Genomic DNA, 15,536 nt, shown 5'->3' with positions numbered 1-15,536 from the left:
CAGGGCTTAAATCGGGCCTACAGCAGAGACTGGAGTGATATGTCTGACAGGTTACACTGCAAGCTGGTGGAGCTCAGTGCAGCTCAGCAGCTGCAGAGGAGCTTGAACCAACGTGATACTGTATCTCTTAATTTAACCGATGATCAACTAAGCTGGAGCTCAAAATGGAGAGCTTAGGGGTCTCACTGAGGAATTTGACAGACACAGAGCAACAGAGAAAGACAAAGAAGAAGATACAGGTTTGGAGAGAATATTGTATACTTACTTTATTCTTGTCAAACTTTGCAAGGACTTGAACAAGCTTAGTCATCTTCACATTGGTTTCCTCCTCGAGAAACACAATCCAGGATGAATTTTTCCCAAAAGAGTAAGATAAACTGAGGACACAGAAAAATACTAAGTATAAACAATACGAGTTTAATAATAAAACACAAATTAATGAAACACAGACAAACTCTACAAAAATGTGTCTTTTCTTTTCAGTCCAGTCTGAGGAGCTCTAACGGAGGCTCCTGACCCAGTCAGATCAAGGCAGCCACAGAGATTTCCCAGAGGGCAGAAAGGAAAAAAAAAAACATCACAAGCACACAGACTTCTTTCAGGGAGGGCGGCTCTGTAATGATTTGGGATCCTTTGATGATGTGGGTGCTAAATCTTTATGATGGAGGGAGAAAACAGATTCAGATGTCATTTCACATCCTCCCAAAACAATTATTGAACACATAATGAATTTTCGAGAAGGCCCAAACATGTAGACTACTGTAGATAAAGTCATTATCATGCTGTTCAGACCACTGGATAACTGCGGAAATAGGCTTATTGTCACAGATATAGACACATTAGGAAGGCATTTATCATAATGCGAAGCAATCAACCACAGTCATTACATTAGTTTCTAAAGCAGTTTGTGGCCTTAAAACCTGCTAAACTATGTCCTCAAAATCAAAACATAACCTCAAAAATATCAACTGTAGGAAGCCTGTGTGTTTCTGACATTTAGTCCACATTTTGAACCCTCAAATCTTTGGTTAATCTAGTTCATGAGCTCAGGGATACTTACTAAGGCAGCAGAGGAAGGATACTCCAGTCTCCCTCATTATCTGATAAATTGTGAAGAAGCAAAACCACCGGTGGTTTCTGAAAGAAACAAAACAGATCATTTTAACTGTACAATAGCTACACAAAGCTAAAGACAATTAAAGCAGTTTTTCTGCAGTGAAGGACCCGAGGGTGGCCCGGTGTTTAGAGGGACTGTCCTGTAAGTGGAAGGTCAATGTTTGATCAATGCTAATGAGCTAGATCTGGATAATTCCTGTCTCAATCTCTCTAGTAAGATACTTAAGATACTGAAAATAGTCTCCAACAAATGTAATTTTAACATTTGCTAAAAACAACAGTACCCAGCTGTTTAACAACATTATTAGGTTTAAAAAAAAAAAAAAAGTGACTAGATATTTGTGAGCTGTTTTTAAAAACTGCCACAGACACCATGGAGAAAACTGGATCAGACTGCATTGTCTTTTCAGATGGTCACTGTGTCAGACAAGGTAATTACAGTCAAAAACTCTCTGCCATGATTTGGCTGAAAGACATAGTATACTACACACTGGACACCGACCAATCATATCTTGTCATCTTTTGTTGGTGATCAGTAAGGTGCCAGAGACCGACATTTTTCCATCTGACAGTAAGAAAAACATATGTTTACGTACCTAAACATAGCTTTATGAATGAAAGTGAACCTGTAACCATTCATCATACATCTGCAGTGAATGTGGGCTTTTTTTCTTCCCAGTCAGTGCAGCACATTATATATACATGTGCAAAGGGTGATGTCACACTCACAGATGTGATTAATTTGGTATAATGCTACTGACCAGAGGGTGATAGTCAAATTGTTACAGGTTTGCTGAAATGAAACAAAACACCATGAATTTTTCATTTTGCCATTTTGAGATCACAAAACTCTTTGTAGAAGTTGTCCAACCAGACGAGAGAAACAGAAATGTTTGTCTTTTTGTTGGGACGTCGTGAGGTGTCACAGACATTGCATCAGTTGTCTTCCACTATGACACAATAGACGAGATAAAATGAACAATTGTTGCTCACGTCTGTCAGCTTCTGACATTATCGGGCTGTGTGGTTTGATCTCGGTTTGATTACACATTGTTGGTTTTGGTCTCATTGGAATAATTGATAATAAGAAAAATAGAATAATACCAGCCTTATTCTATTAAGGAGCTAAAACTAGCAAATATACTGTCTGGTTCTTTAAAAGTCATATTGACTGCAGGGTCACTGCTCCTGACTGCCCTTACGCTAAAATATAATCTTTAATAAGCCAGAAGTATCAGAGGAAACAAGCACACAAAATCACTTCCAAACGAGAACAATCTGTTTCAGCTAAATTTTCTCAAGTGATGATGGTGTAGAGAAGGTGAGTGAGGATTGTCTGAGAGAGCTGATGTTTCACACTGTGAAGAAAACAAAGCAGTAGAGCGTAAGACCCTGTGGTTCATTACTGCATGGTCCACTCATCATGCAGGAAGGCAGGGAGAACATTCTCCTCTGAGCCATTCTGTCTAATGGCAGCCTGTTTGATTTAGGCAATGAGTCTGACACTGTTTACACTTATTAAAGCCTATTAGTCAGTTGGGGTTTGTTAGCACTCATCTAATATGAGCTTTATCTTAACACTAATGGCATAATGACACCTAACATGTTTTATTAACTACTGCTCTCAACTTGACGTTCACACCATCAGTGTTACATAAAATGAAAAACTAAGAAATGTAGTGTTCAGATAATCATGCGATCTCAAAAACAGAGCTTTTGCTTCAAAGAGTTATTGACATTCCTGTGATAAACGTTTTCAAGATGAGGAGACTGATATTTTTATTGCGATTGTCTGCAAGCTGCAGACTCCCAATCAACAGATAAGAGTCATTCCTCGTGTGGACATGTTTGCAATGAATAGGACACTGATTGCTTGGTGACTTGGGAGAAGATGGGGGTCACTGAGACCTGTTTGAAATGGAAGGACAGGAAGCTATGCTTGAGGGGCTTAAAAGGAAGATACAGCAGCCACCTCAAAACCACTTCAGTGATGAGCTGCTGTCACAAATGACACTTTTTGATGGCCGATTAAGTCAAGCCAATGAAGGCCAAATCACTAATTGCAGAACAGGATTCTACATTAAAGCTGAAGGGTGGGACTTTTGTCTCCCCCCTTTTGGCCACGAGAGTTATTATAAAAACACTGTGGACGCACTGTGCTTATGTCATAGGCTCTGCCGTAGCCTACTCTGTCGCTACTGTTACAGCTGTAAAGCAGTGGATAAATTATTTTGAGCGTAACACAACCCCCGCAAAATATCTTACAGAATTTGATCCATTCAGTCTGATAACATTTGGCTCTGTCCATAGAGCATGTGCAGTATGCATTCATCTGGCCAGCATGGGATTGTTGTAATGGACGATCATTTATATGTAAAAGCTCCACACTGCAGGTTTAAAGGATCTTCATCACAGTGTCTCCATAAAATTGTTAAGATAATACAAATGATACAGATGAGAAAGCTTTTTAAAAACATTGTGTATCCCACTACTGCTGTAGGAGGTCTCAGAATTTAATCTTATTCTGTTGTACATCTCTGTGGATAGGAGCATTGGCTAAACAACAAAAATACTGTATAAATGTAATGTGAATTCCTCCAAGGCGGCAGAATGTCAGACTGTGGGAACACGGGCTGTGAGCTGCCATGCAGAATACACAAGTTCCTGTCTGAGTAAATCTGTGGATATCACAAAAACCTTCCTCAGTCAGACGAGGATAAAACAGAAATATCTGCTGTGGGTGAAAAAGGCAGACAGAAGAGACACAGAAGTGACAGAAATATTTGATCGTACATGAGTTCCCCGTCTCTGAGATGCAGTGATGAGGTCATAAATCTTCAACTTATCATAAATGTTGGCCTGAAACATCACATCGTTAGTGATACCAAGTCTGCCTAAATCATTTAAGAATCAAATATTGTACTTTTTATAATCTTTTACACCACCTGGCTAGAACACAGTAATGATATCTTTTTCTTCCTTTCTCTACAAGTGGATAACAACAGTTCATCTAAAATATGAAGCTTCTTTCATGAGCACGACTAAAAAAAAAAAACTGGAAATGAAAATATTATTTCAGTTCTTTAATGTCTCCACTGTCTTTCTCTATATCTCAAAATTGGTTTCACGATATTTTAAAGACGCTGAAGGGCTTTGCGCAAAGATTTCAGTACCACAAAATACAGTACATCAAACATGTTCAACAGCTACAAACTAAGCAAATCTCTAATATCATTTGGCTTTGATCTTTTTTACTTCAGTATCCCAGCAATTCCCTCTAACACTGTTAAATGCAAAATTATAGGCTTCTGTGTTGTGCCTTGGAGGTGGGAGTGAATTGGTGGACGGCTGGTTGTAACTCACGTTTGGCTTAAGAAGGTGGTGGTGGTGGTAAATAAGATAAATGGTAGACTTTAAATGTTATCTATATACTCTGATGTTAACAGATTTTTTGGTTTCGTTTTATGTTCTGGAAATTTTGTTTCTGATTTTCACAATGGCTGGAAGGTGCTAGTCTTAAGGTGAGTTCAGACAGAAAAAGAGGCAAAATTTAGAGGCGGCGCGGTCGCACACAAAGTTAATGGCATGTTGAAAATGTTTCATCTTGAGCGAAAATGTTGTGCTCATTAATCAGAGCAACAAGCAGAAAGACTGGAGGAAAATAACAGAGAGACCTGGAGTTTCAGGTGAATTGTGAGATCAGTAAGAGCTGACGCACAAACACACACAGACATACACACACACACATGCACGCACACACACACAGACAGTCTGTGAAGTCCACCAGTCAAATTTGAGCAAATTATTTGGAAATTCTCTTTGCTTTCTGTCTTTAAAAGATATTCAGCTATGTTGCAGGTTACAGCTAAAAAGAAAGTTGCAGTTTCAGTCCTGGTTGCTTATTATTTAGCACAATATCTAAATAACTTAAAGTCTCCCTGCACTTAAAAGTATGTTTTTCTTCTTGTTCTTACAGTTGAATGTTTGAGCCTCTCTGTGCAGAACGATGTATGTGCAGAGTTTGACACTAGAAGGCTGTTTTCACATTCATCTGCTGAAAGTGGAAAGATTCACTGTAATCACTGAAAATCAAATTTTAAGGGGTGTACCTACGATCATGATTTGTGATATCACAAATAGTTTGGAAGCCAATCCTGGTCCAATATTCAACTTACACAAGTGTGATGTGGACTTTGCAGTGAAGTAGGAGACATCTCGTGTCCAGAAGTTCCATTTTAAAATGAACAGTATTTGCATATTTATAGAATCTGGAATTTTTAATTAGGGAGAAGGAGTAGATGTAATTTTAAGGATTCTAACAAGATAATTTTTTTTTTTTTGTGGAAGACCATATCAGACACAAATTATTATTCAGAATATTTTGTATACAACTGAAAACATGTCTTGAGGGGATCTTTAATCGATTTCAAGAACTTTGGTGTACAATTAGGCCCAGGACTATGGAGCGAGTTTATTTATTTTTCAGTGTACATGATTTTTTATAAAAAGGATTTCAATATTTTTCAATATCTCTGCTATTTTCTTACCAACTACTGCTCTTACTGGCAAGATTTTTTTTTATCACTATGCATTATATTCTGATGGAGATGGAAATTTCTAATATTTTCTGTTAAGAAATGACTAATTCAGAAGAGTATGCACTTTTTGGATGCTTGAGACTGAGGAATACCTGAGACTAAAGGTGTTTTCACTAAGATTCAGTGAATTATGATTTGAGCGTGCGTCTAGGGTTTTATATGTCTTTGAAAAGCTGTCAAGCCTGCACTGCCGCCTTTTTGAGAAGTTGCTGATTTAAAATTCTCCATGGACTCAGTTTGTGTAATTGCATGCAACAGATACTTAAACGCCAGACATCTTTGAGATCATAAATGCAAACACAACATGATGTGGTCTTCATAAAGTCGTCTTATCAAATTTGACGTCCATTAGTGTAACTAAATCTTTTCATGCCAAATCGTATCTACATGCAGAAATTGATGCCAGTATTCATTACAGGAAACATGAAACTATATTTCCAAATTGTGGGCAACCAGGAATCAGAGTCAGATTTCAATATTAATGAAATAAGGAAGTCAGCTGCTGCATCAATTCTCATTTTGGAGTTTGTATTGTTTGCAGGGTAGTGTAAGCTTTCAGGGCATCGTATTTTGAATGGTGTGATACACTAAATATTTTGTGATTCCTTTCAAGCCATTATAACAGAATTAAACAGAGAAATAATGACTCATTGTGACTGATATTTTTTTCTGTGTCAGTTTTGTACAGTCAGTCAGTCCTGTAGACAAAAGGTGTGTGACATCCAGCAGAGAAGACTGAGAAAATCCAAGAAAATCCAAATCCAAGACTGCAGAAATATGAACCCAAATGAGAGATCTAAATTGGTCTCTTGATACAGGAAACGCAGCAAGCAGCTCCTCCATCTAATTTAGTGTAATATTGTCATTAGTGATGGTGCATTCACTATTTAACCAAACAGAATATAACTCATGTATTACGCTACATTTCATCTGACTCTGAAGGGATTTAATGAACAGAAATGGAGGACTTTTTGACCCGCAAATGTGTTCTCTGTCTTCTAATGACATGATGGTGATGTGCTCTCTGAAATTTGACAAATTACATGAAAAAGAAAGCTGATATCCCAGTAGAAAGTATAGTTTTTCTTTCCACAAGACTTTTTAAAAAATATTTGAATTACAAACAGGAATTACATACATAACATATGTCTTCTCCTAGCCATTGCATGATCATCACTTCTCATTAAAAAGTTACGTAATGGCCGGTACAAACAGAAATGTTGAGCAGGGTGATACACATCTGAACATCAAAGCTGCACAAACGTCTGGATTTCCTAAATACATAAAATTATAAGCAAGATTTGACATCGCAAAGAGCCAAGAATGTTGCATATATCAAACTACAGTTGAATATTTTGGACTTTGATGCATTTTAGAGGTTTAATCTGGAGGCTAATGAATAATTATTCACAACATCATACAATATTTAAAATTATGACTACTGAATAATAGCAAATAATAACAAATGGCAAACACTTGGTTTTTATTTCTGTGCAGTGAAATCATGTCACGTGTACTTTCTCCCAGATGGATTTTTAATTAAAACAAAATAAAATATGCAAATGAATTTTAAAAATCAGTACTGACACCATGTGGCAACATATACAGCTTACAACAACTCATATTCAGATGTGACTTTGGCTGCTAGTGACATATTTTGCTGAACATTTCTTGTATGTGAGTTTAAATGTGTTCTTTGTATGCCAAAATAAGAACATGTGTGCATGTGAGCGAAAGGTGGCTTTAATCTTACCTCTGTGAGACTGTGTGCTTGCTTCAGTAAATCTGCTTTCCGTCTCTCTGCCTGCCTGACATGGAAGGAGTTGCTTTGACTCTGGATGACGAACACTATCTCCCGCAGGTCTGAGGGAACACAAAGGACAGATGTGAGACTGCTCACATACCGTGAAAAAGGATCGATGACCTTCTGAGAGCAAGACAAGATAAGAGTCACGGTCTGAATAACTTTTGCTAATCGCCATTATTGGCCTGGTGATAATAACCAGCACATCAAGAGCTTAATTGGCTTGGGGAGAGAGTATGTAAATGTCAAAGCCCAGAGTGTGTTACTTAATAAAAGATTAGCAGTCAGAAGAGTCTTTCTCTGAGGTGCCTTAACACCCAAAAGGTTGGCACAGTCCAGCTGTCCACTTCTGGCTGAGTGACACAATCACACTGTCAGTAAAAAGTATTGTTACTACATGTAAAGGCCAAGGTTAACAAGGAGCCACTAGCTCAATAACATCAGTTTAAAAACTGCAAATACAGGCTCCTTCAATGCTTACGACATGTTCAGATACCATCTTTGTCATTGACCCAGCTCTCTGCTGTTCCTCTTCATGTGAAATCCATTTACAGGGCAGTAATAGTGACACAGCTCAGTGAAGAATGACATTGGCTGCACAAACAAGTCCATATAAACCCTGTGGCTCTCACGGCCAGTACAATCAAAACTAGACCAAAGGAGAGGGGGGAGGGAATGAAAAAAAAAATCTGTCATTTTGTCTTTGGCTCTGTACAATTACATTTGACAACTCCTAAATCCTGTAAGCTGTCCCTCACATCAAAATGAAGTCTGCAGCACCTGGCTGGAATGACTGTGACAACAAAAAGGCTTTTCGAGGATTTAGAGCTGAGAGGTGGGAGCCAATATCCAGGTGTGTAAGGAAAAAGCAGAAGAGGTGTCAGAGTTTTCCTGCTATGACAGGCAGCTCAGAAACTTCCCAGTAATGAGATGTGCAGGACATTTTGTGTACACAGTGGCATATAAGGTATTTATGTGTATTTGCCCACTCCCTTGCAGCTAGTTATGTGTTATTTCATATACAGTATATGCACTTTATGTTCTATCTTTACAGATACCCCCCATTTAATTTAATGCATTTCTGATTTGAGTAGAAGGCACGTGGACAGCTGTGGGTATATCAGCTATGGGCTTGCACTGCTTTCTTCAGTTGGCAGTTACACCCAGATAATATCAGTAAAGCTACTGAAGCCAAATCACAGTTTGTTTTCATTTATTCTCTCAAGTGGGCAAATGTCACCTAAGCACCTTCATATTTTATGAGTAGTGTACCCTAATAATACGCTAATAATGTTAGGTAGTTGCATATTAGTGGACGTAACCGTCACTAATGCTACCGTAGCTCCTCAGGGATTGAAGCTGTTATTTTTCTAATTTTGATCATTTAACATGTAACGACACATTAGCTAAGGTTGTAAGGACTATGACTGTTGGTAGTTGTTGATTTTGTTTAAATATGCCAAACTGTAATTTTATTGGTTATGTCACTTGTTGCCCTAGCAACAGTAAATATTACACATATGGGCAAAGGGATTGTAAATAGAGTGCAGAATCGGGCTATATTGTAAATACAGATAGGATGCATTGTATTTAGCACAGAATGAATGATTTTAGTGTCTGGTAAACCTAGAAAAGAAATACTTACCATCGAATTTATTATAATCTTTGGGTTCATTTATTATTTTCTTTAAGAATTGTAGATCAGAGAATGAGTTTTAATACCTTTTGATATATTAGAGTTAATAATTCCTAATACTTTATTAAATAAAAATTCTTTTTGTTTATTGGAATTCTGACAGTTTATTGATTTTAAAAGGAATTATTTAGAGAATGTATTATTATTTTGGGATAGGCCTACTGTGATTTTGATACAACACTATGATTGTTGCCGTATATATAGATTGTTGTAAGCCAGATCAGTTGGCAGTTACACCCACTGAATATCAATAAATCCACTGAACACCAGCCAAATCACTGTTTGTTTTCATTTATTCCCCCCTTTTCTTAAAATATGTTCATCCTGAGTCCAGTGTGATTCGTGGTTGCAACATGTAACATGTGCCACTTAATCTGAGATCAAACAAACATAATGGGCTCTGAGCCAAATAATTTTCACTTGCTTTAGACATTTTAATTAGCTACTTAAGTATTTGCACAGAATATAGTCATAAAGGGTATACTATGTCATAAATTATGATTACAGAACCAGAAGGAGCTTCTCCTGTGAAGCTTTTCAAAATTTGCTGAATCTGTGTATTTCAGCATTTCAAAAATGTAACTAAGTAACAGCCATTGCTGACAGGTCTATAATCTTCCCTTTGGAATAGTTGTGCAAAAGCAATACAAGAAAAAAGGGGAAGTGCAAGTGCTGACAATGGCAGGATTAGATGGATTGCCTCCTCCTCAATTACACTACCTGAACCTACTCCCACCCTGGGTTCAGATATTAGCACCGGGGTCAGGGGAAGACACTATGTCACAGTACAGTATCTGTGTCAGATCTTTTTAATTAAGTGTTAGTGGGTGTGTCGCTCCTTGGCGCCGCTCATAACAAAGATCCCATTGATCCCCGAGCCCTGGCAAGGGGGGGGATTTACTTGCTAAATCTCAGCATGTCCATCTCCCAACAGATCTAACCTCTGCCGAGGGCTGAGCTTAGGGAGCGAATACCACTACACCACCTCTAAATGTCCTTCTGCTGAGTTTGCTAAATGAATGACGATGTGTGTGTACGTGTGTGTGCATTTGGTTTCACATAAAGCAGCGCATTTTAAAGCCCCAGGTGAGATACCAGCCTCCTGATACTGCATAGAACAGCAATAATACCAGCTGCATGAGACTAACAGCAAAATCAGATAAGCAGTTTGCCAATCCTTCATTGTGTAGATAATACGTACCCGATGTCAAAGCAAAGGAGAATGAGGGGTAAAAAAAGAAACTAATTAAGACTGAATTCACTGGCCTCGGCTCCACACTAATGGGTTTCGATTAATCATCAAACAACGGGGAGAAAAGGGGAAACGGAAAAATCCTGTTGTAGTGCCCTTCCTCCTTCATTTCCATCATCCCTGTGTCCTTCTCCCTTCTGGTAAAAAAAAAAAAAAAAAAATCACCACTGTGCACTGTCTTGCCACTCATGCCAGGCCATCTCAGATTGTAAATGTGCCATCAAAACAGGACAAAGATTTAAATCAACGGCTTTGGTCCGAGAGATGCCACAAAACATTTTTTTAGAGGTTAAGTCCAATGATGTTCCTGAGCTGAGAATAATGTGCAAACAACCAGAAAAAGTTACATTGTCTGAAAAAAACTTACATGCAGTTGCATTGCTATGCTGTTATAAAAAGGTTGCTATAGGTGTTGGTAGATGGTTGCTTGGATGTTGTGAGTGGTTGTTAGGTGATTGCTACATAGTTGCTAGGAAATTCTGAGTTGTGCTGGGGTGAAGCAACTGTAAGTCGTTGCTAAGTATTTGTTGTTGTGCCCTCTGACCAATGAGAGGAAATTTAAGGCTGTTTTTCAGATCTGTGCTGTTTAGTCCGGTTGAATCGGACTCATTTTCCCACTTAGTGCATTTGAGCAGGTCTGAAAGCAGCAATCTTACTCAGTTGTGGACCAAAACAACCGTACTGAGACCCTTTGAGTACATGGTCTTGGTCTAATTCCAAACAAACTCTGGAGCGATTTGATTGTGGTGGGAACGTGATCTGACCTCAATCCAACTCAACTGCGAGGCTTACTCTGCAAGTTTGAGCTAAATGGCTCCTGTCGCCAGCTGCACTTTGCATACTGGGATAAGGATGAGTGAAATTAACAGTTGCTAGCAGCCAGCTGGAGTTTGAATCAAGGTCCGACCTGGACTGGCGCATTTTTAATATTTGTGAAGGTTCTCAAGTGGCTTGTAGTGAAGCATTTTGGTTCGCTTGGAGTTTTCTCTGTGTGAAAAGAAACCAACCCAAGGGGAGAATTCACCAAGTTTACCGACTCATCCACTGATTTGGACCAAAGCAAATAAACTATAGGTTTGAAAACACCCTAAGTCTTCAAAACAGGGGCTTCTGGCTGTTCCATGGTCACAGCTGACAACGAACAAAAAGAAGGACATCATGCTGTTATCGTGTTTTCCCTTTGACTCTGATATAGTGGCCTGCAAAGTCTAAGAGGAGCCAAGTCAGTGATCATCTCAGTGACAAACACCAACTTGTTTTCTCTGGCTTTTTTAAACTTCATATTTCATGGATTGCTAGCTTTATTTTGTCATCTCTGTCCATTTTCTCTTTTCTCGATCCTGCAAATCACTTTTTAACTATTTCTTTGAAAAACTAACCCCAGATGGGATGTTTCTTGGATGTCGCCAGGTGTTTGCTGGGATGTTCTGTTTTCACAGTTGTCACATATAATATTATACTGCTATTCCCACTAGCAGTAGTGAGACTAGTTGTATGAATAACAGTGTACTCAAGTGTGAAAGTATGCCATCAATTTATCTATTTAATAATAAGGAAAAGATGTGAAGCAGCAGCCTTGTGCCATCCATGTTACAAAGCTTTTTTAAGTGGTTAAATTAAATTATCCAAGGATGCCTCTTGGCTGAACATAATACACCTACAATTAAAGAGACCAAAGGTTTCTGGGGAGATGAAACCAAAGCCCTGGTCACCTCGGTACAGATGATCTTATTTTGCCAGGCCAATGGAACTAGAGTGCCTGAGTCTAGTGTTCGTTTATCTCCTTGCACTTGTTCAGTATTCCAGAGAGGCTACTCCACGGAAAAAAAAAACTGTATCAGCCTTGAAATATATTGGATGAAATGAGACACGGGAGAATTCTGCCTCCTTCTCTCTCTGATCTGATTTTCTCAATGCATGAGGCCACTCTTTAAAGGCTGTGTCCATTTGGTCTATGGCAAACTCTGTGTGAAGGCTTTGAGAGTTGTGTGTATTCACCACTTCGTCATCGCTGCATAAAAGTAGGGAGAGGATCAGAGTGATTAAAGAATCATGGCTGATAAATTAAAATGTGTTTGGATTTCCTGGTGTGTATATACGCATGCAGGAGGGTGTAAATATCTGTACTTGAAAGTAGATTGTGTGCTCTCGTAGTGGCTGGCCCTGCAGTGTTGTCACCTCATTGACACAAATCAATAGTGACACTTCCTTAGAGCAGGATGGCAGACGTTGCCAAGTGGCAGAGAAGCTGAGAGCACGCTGACCTCTAGGCACTCCTGCAGCTCTGTCATTTCCATCAGTGTCACAGAGCAGGTGTGTGTAGTCACCAGAACTGTCAGAGAAACGATTCATTTCAGCCTAGAGTATCTCCGTCCTTACAGTTAAATAAAGACACGACCATTGCAAGGCAAACTGGCAGTGAACATGCACAAATGAATGTCTGAGTAAGTGGGGGAGAGCAGGATTACAAATCTAGGCAAAAATTCTAAAAGAAAAAAGGAGAAGGCAAAAGGATGGAAAGCTCATCAATAGTGCAATTTCAATGACAAACATCTGTGCAAGTCCAAAGGGATAAGATTCTGCATGTGGGGCCATTAGGCTGTTGTGAGAACAATAAAACTGTCATGGCAGATCCAGAGCTCTTCATTGCCAGCACATATTCAGAGATGACAGAAGATGTCAATAGCTCATTTCCATAGTTGGCAGGCCTGACTCCTCATCCAGCAGCTGATTGTGCTGGTGTAAAACCTGCTACACTCCAATGACTCACATCATTGGACTCCCTGAGACAAGATGGCCCAGAATCATCTTTCTCCCGAAAATTCCCCTCCATCTCTCCCTTCCTCATGCCCAAAACGGTGCATCTGAGAGACAGAGTGCACCGAAGAGAATTGGTTGCCGTTGCCTGACCAAACTAACCATGACCGTCACACCAGACAGCACCAGGATTTAATAGCCAATCCACAGACATCTGGTGATATTCAATCTGGAAGCCCAGATTCAATATAGCCAACCTTTAGGCTATTGAGAGTTTGATTTAGCAATATAAAAATAATTTACCTTCCCTATAGGCAATCATCTAGCGTGGCACAGGGCTATGTGTCATGCAGCAAGTGAAACGATTTCCTCTCAGCCTTCTTCTCATATTAATACAGACTTTTAATTGCTTTGCAAAAGATCAATAGAGAGCATGGTGTATTTAACTTTCAGCTTACCGCCGAAAAGGTCAGTGTCATAAATATCTCTCAGTAAAACAGAGAGAGGAAAATAGCAGCGAGGGGGCAGACAGAAAGGGAGGCAAATGAGGAAGGAAACCAAGAGAGCTAGAGAGATGCAATGGTACTGCAAAAAAAGAGTGCTAGCGTGTGTGTGGGTATGTGCATGTGTGTGTCTGTGTGTATGCACAAGGGGAAAGCCATCAGAGAGAAAAGTCACTCTCCTGTAAAAATTAGCTCATTACAATTCTCTCCAAGTAGTAACACAAAACACACACATACAAAACAATCGCACAGCAACATGTAAAGGTTGAAAAAAAAAAAAGGTCTCCCACCTGTGATAATCACACTCATTAGAGGTTCTCTAGAGTTCGTGACTCCATGGACAACTCTGCTGAAGACTAATGAGTGTTGAACTCAACTCTTAAACCTCAGTTAGCATCAATAATTCAGGAACCTAAGGCAATTAACGCTTAACAGATTCCAGGTTTTGCTTATGAAACCCATTCATTACCCATAATAGTATTTTGAAAATGGATGGGACACACTTGAAAAGAAGTGAAAATTAACATTTTGGGGGATGCATGGTTTTCATACCCCAAACAGCCATATATGCTGGTACTGCTTGTGACCTTTTTTACTATGAACGTGTCGTTGTTGTTGTAATTTGGCAGGTAAAATTATCAGCTGTGTTCAGAATAATAAAGACAGAATAAAGAACAGCAAAGACAATGGAGTTTTGTGACAGACAAGCAGCCAAGCGGTCTTAGACATTGTGAGAGAGAAAAAGAAAGAGAATAAAGAAAAATAAATACTCAGGGAATGCTAGTTGGTACGCAGGAAGAGTTCAGTCAACATCTTGTGAACCTCGTACATTCTTGAAGATACAATACATATCCCCCTAGCCTGAAGAAGCTGGCCCCAAGCCACTGCATGAATATAATATAACTGCAGAGGGGACAGTAGCATTGCTTTCCTTGGCTTAATTATCGTTATAGTAATAATCTGATTTAAATTCTGGTATACCTTCTTTGCTTTGAAGCAGTTCCATTCACTGTTTGTAGTGCAGCGTTGCCCTTTTCTCCTCAACTATCAAAAAATAAATAAATAAAAATCCACAGTTAAAAAAAAACTATTGGCGATGTACCTTGCATCTGCTGTTTGCTGGAACATTTTTCCTTTCTCCCACAGATAAAGAATAAAACCTGTAGGTCATTTATTTTTTCTACAACATCGAAGGTAAACATTCTGCTTTTGGTGCCATTTCTTTTAAAGTCATAGAGCAAGGGATTTTTTCTACATTTAGATTTTTCAACAATGTTCTACGAGGGTACTGGCCATGACCCAGAAAACTGAGAAGAAAAGAGAGGGCTAGAGGGAGAAACACCAATTTCGTGTGTTTTTAGCCATGCTAGCAGTGTGGATATAGCAATGTTGATTGGTCTATACAATGTACAAATATAAAATGGTCCCCAGATGATGCATCCCAACGACTTTGGTGATCCCTTGACTTTATAGTGCTACGTTGAGTTTGACATTTTTGGTATTTAGTGGAATTTCTTGTCAACATTTGGATGGGTTGCCATGAATTTGTACAGACATTCATGTTGTCCAGATGATGCATCCTGGTGACTTTGGAACACCTTTACCAGGTCAAAATTTAAATTTGTCCAATATTTTGGTTTAAGACTAAAACACTGCAACACTAATGATGCAACACTAATCATGTTTAGTGCTAATTAGCAAATGTTAGCATGCAAATACACTAAACTGGGGATGAACACTGTAAACATCATACATCATAAACATCAGCAGGTTAGCATTGTCATTGTGAGCATGCTAGCATGGCTGTAGA

At 38.9% G+C, this 15,536-nt stretch overlaps 1 protein-coding gene across 2 annotated transcripts in view; it reads right to left on the bottom strand.

Moving 5' to 3' along the window:
* The window catches only part of b3glcta (beta 3-glucosyltransferase a), a 70,086-nt gene that overhangs the window by 27,349 nt on the left and 27,201 nt on the right, over window positions 1–15,536 (bottom strand). The window contains exons 3-6 of one of the 2 annotated variants that reach the window (XM_067595160.1): window positions 14,708–14,770; window positions 7,468–7,577; window positions 1,061–1,137; window positions 266–377 (exon numbers count right to left, since the gene is read on the bottom strand). In XM_067595160.1, coding sequence (XP_067451261.1) covers window positions 266–377; window positions 1,061–1,137; window positions 7,468–7,577; window positions 14,708–14,732 — 324 coding nt within the window. In that variant the 5' untranslated portion in view covers window positions 14,733–14,770. The remainder of the gene's footprint in view (window positions 1–265; window positions 378–1,060; window positions 1,138–7,467; window positions 7,578–14,707; window positions 14,771–15,536) is intronic. The other variant, XM_067595161.1, reaches the window with a different exon arrangement.

The sequence above is a fragment of the Thunnus thynnus genome, chromosome 7 (genome assembly GCF_963924715.1).
Source record: "Thunnus thynnus chromosome 7, fThuThy2.1, whole genome shotgun sequence".
NCBI classification, from domain to species: Eukaryota; Metazoa; Chordata; class Actinopteri; order Scombriformes; family Scombridae; genus Thunnus; species Thunnus thynnus.
This window is presented reverse-complemented; position numbering and strand designations above follow the sequence as displayed.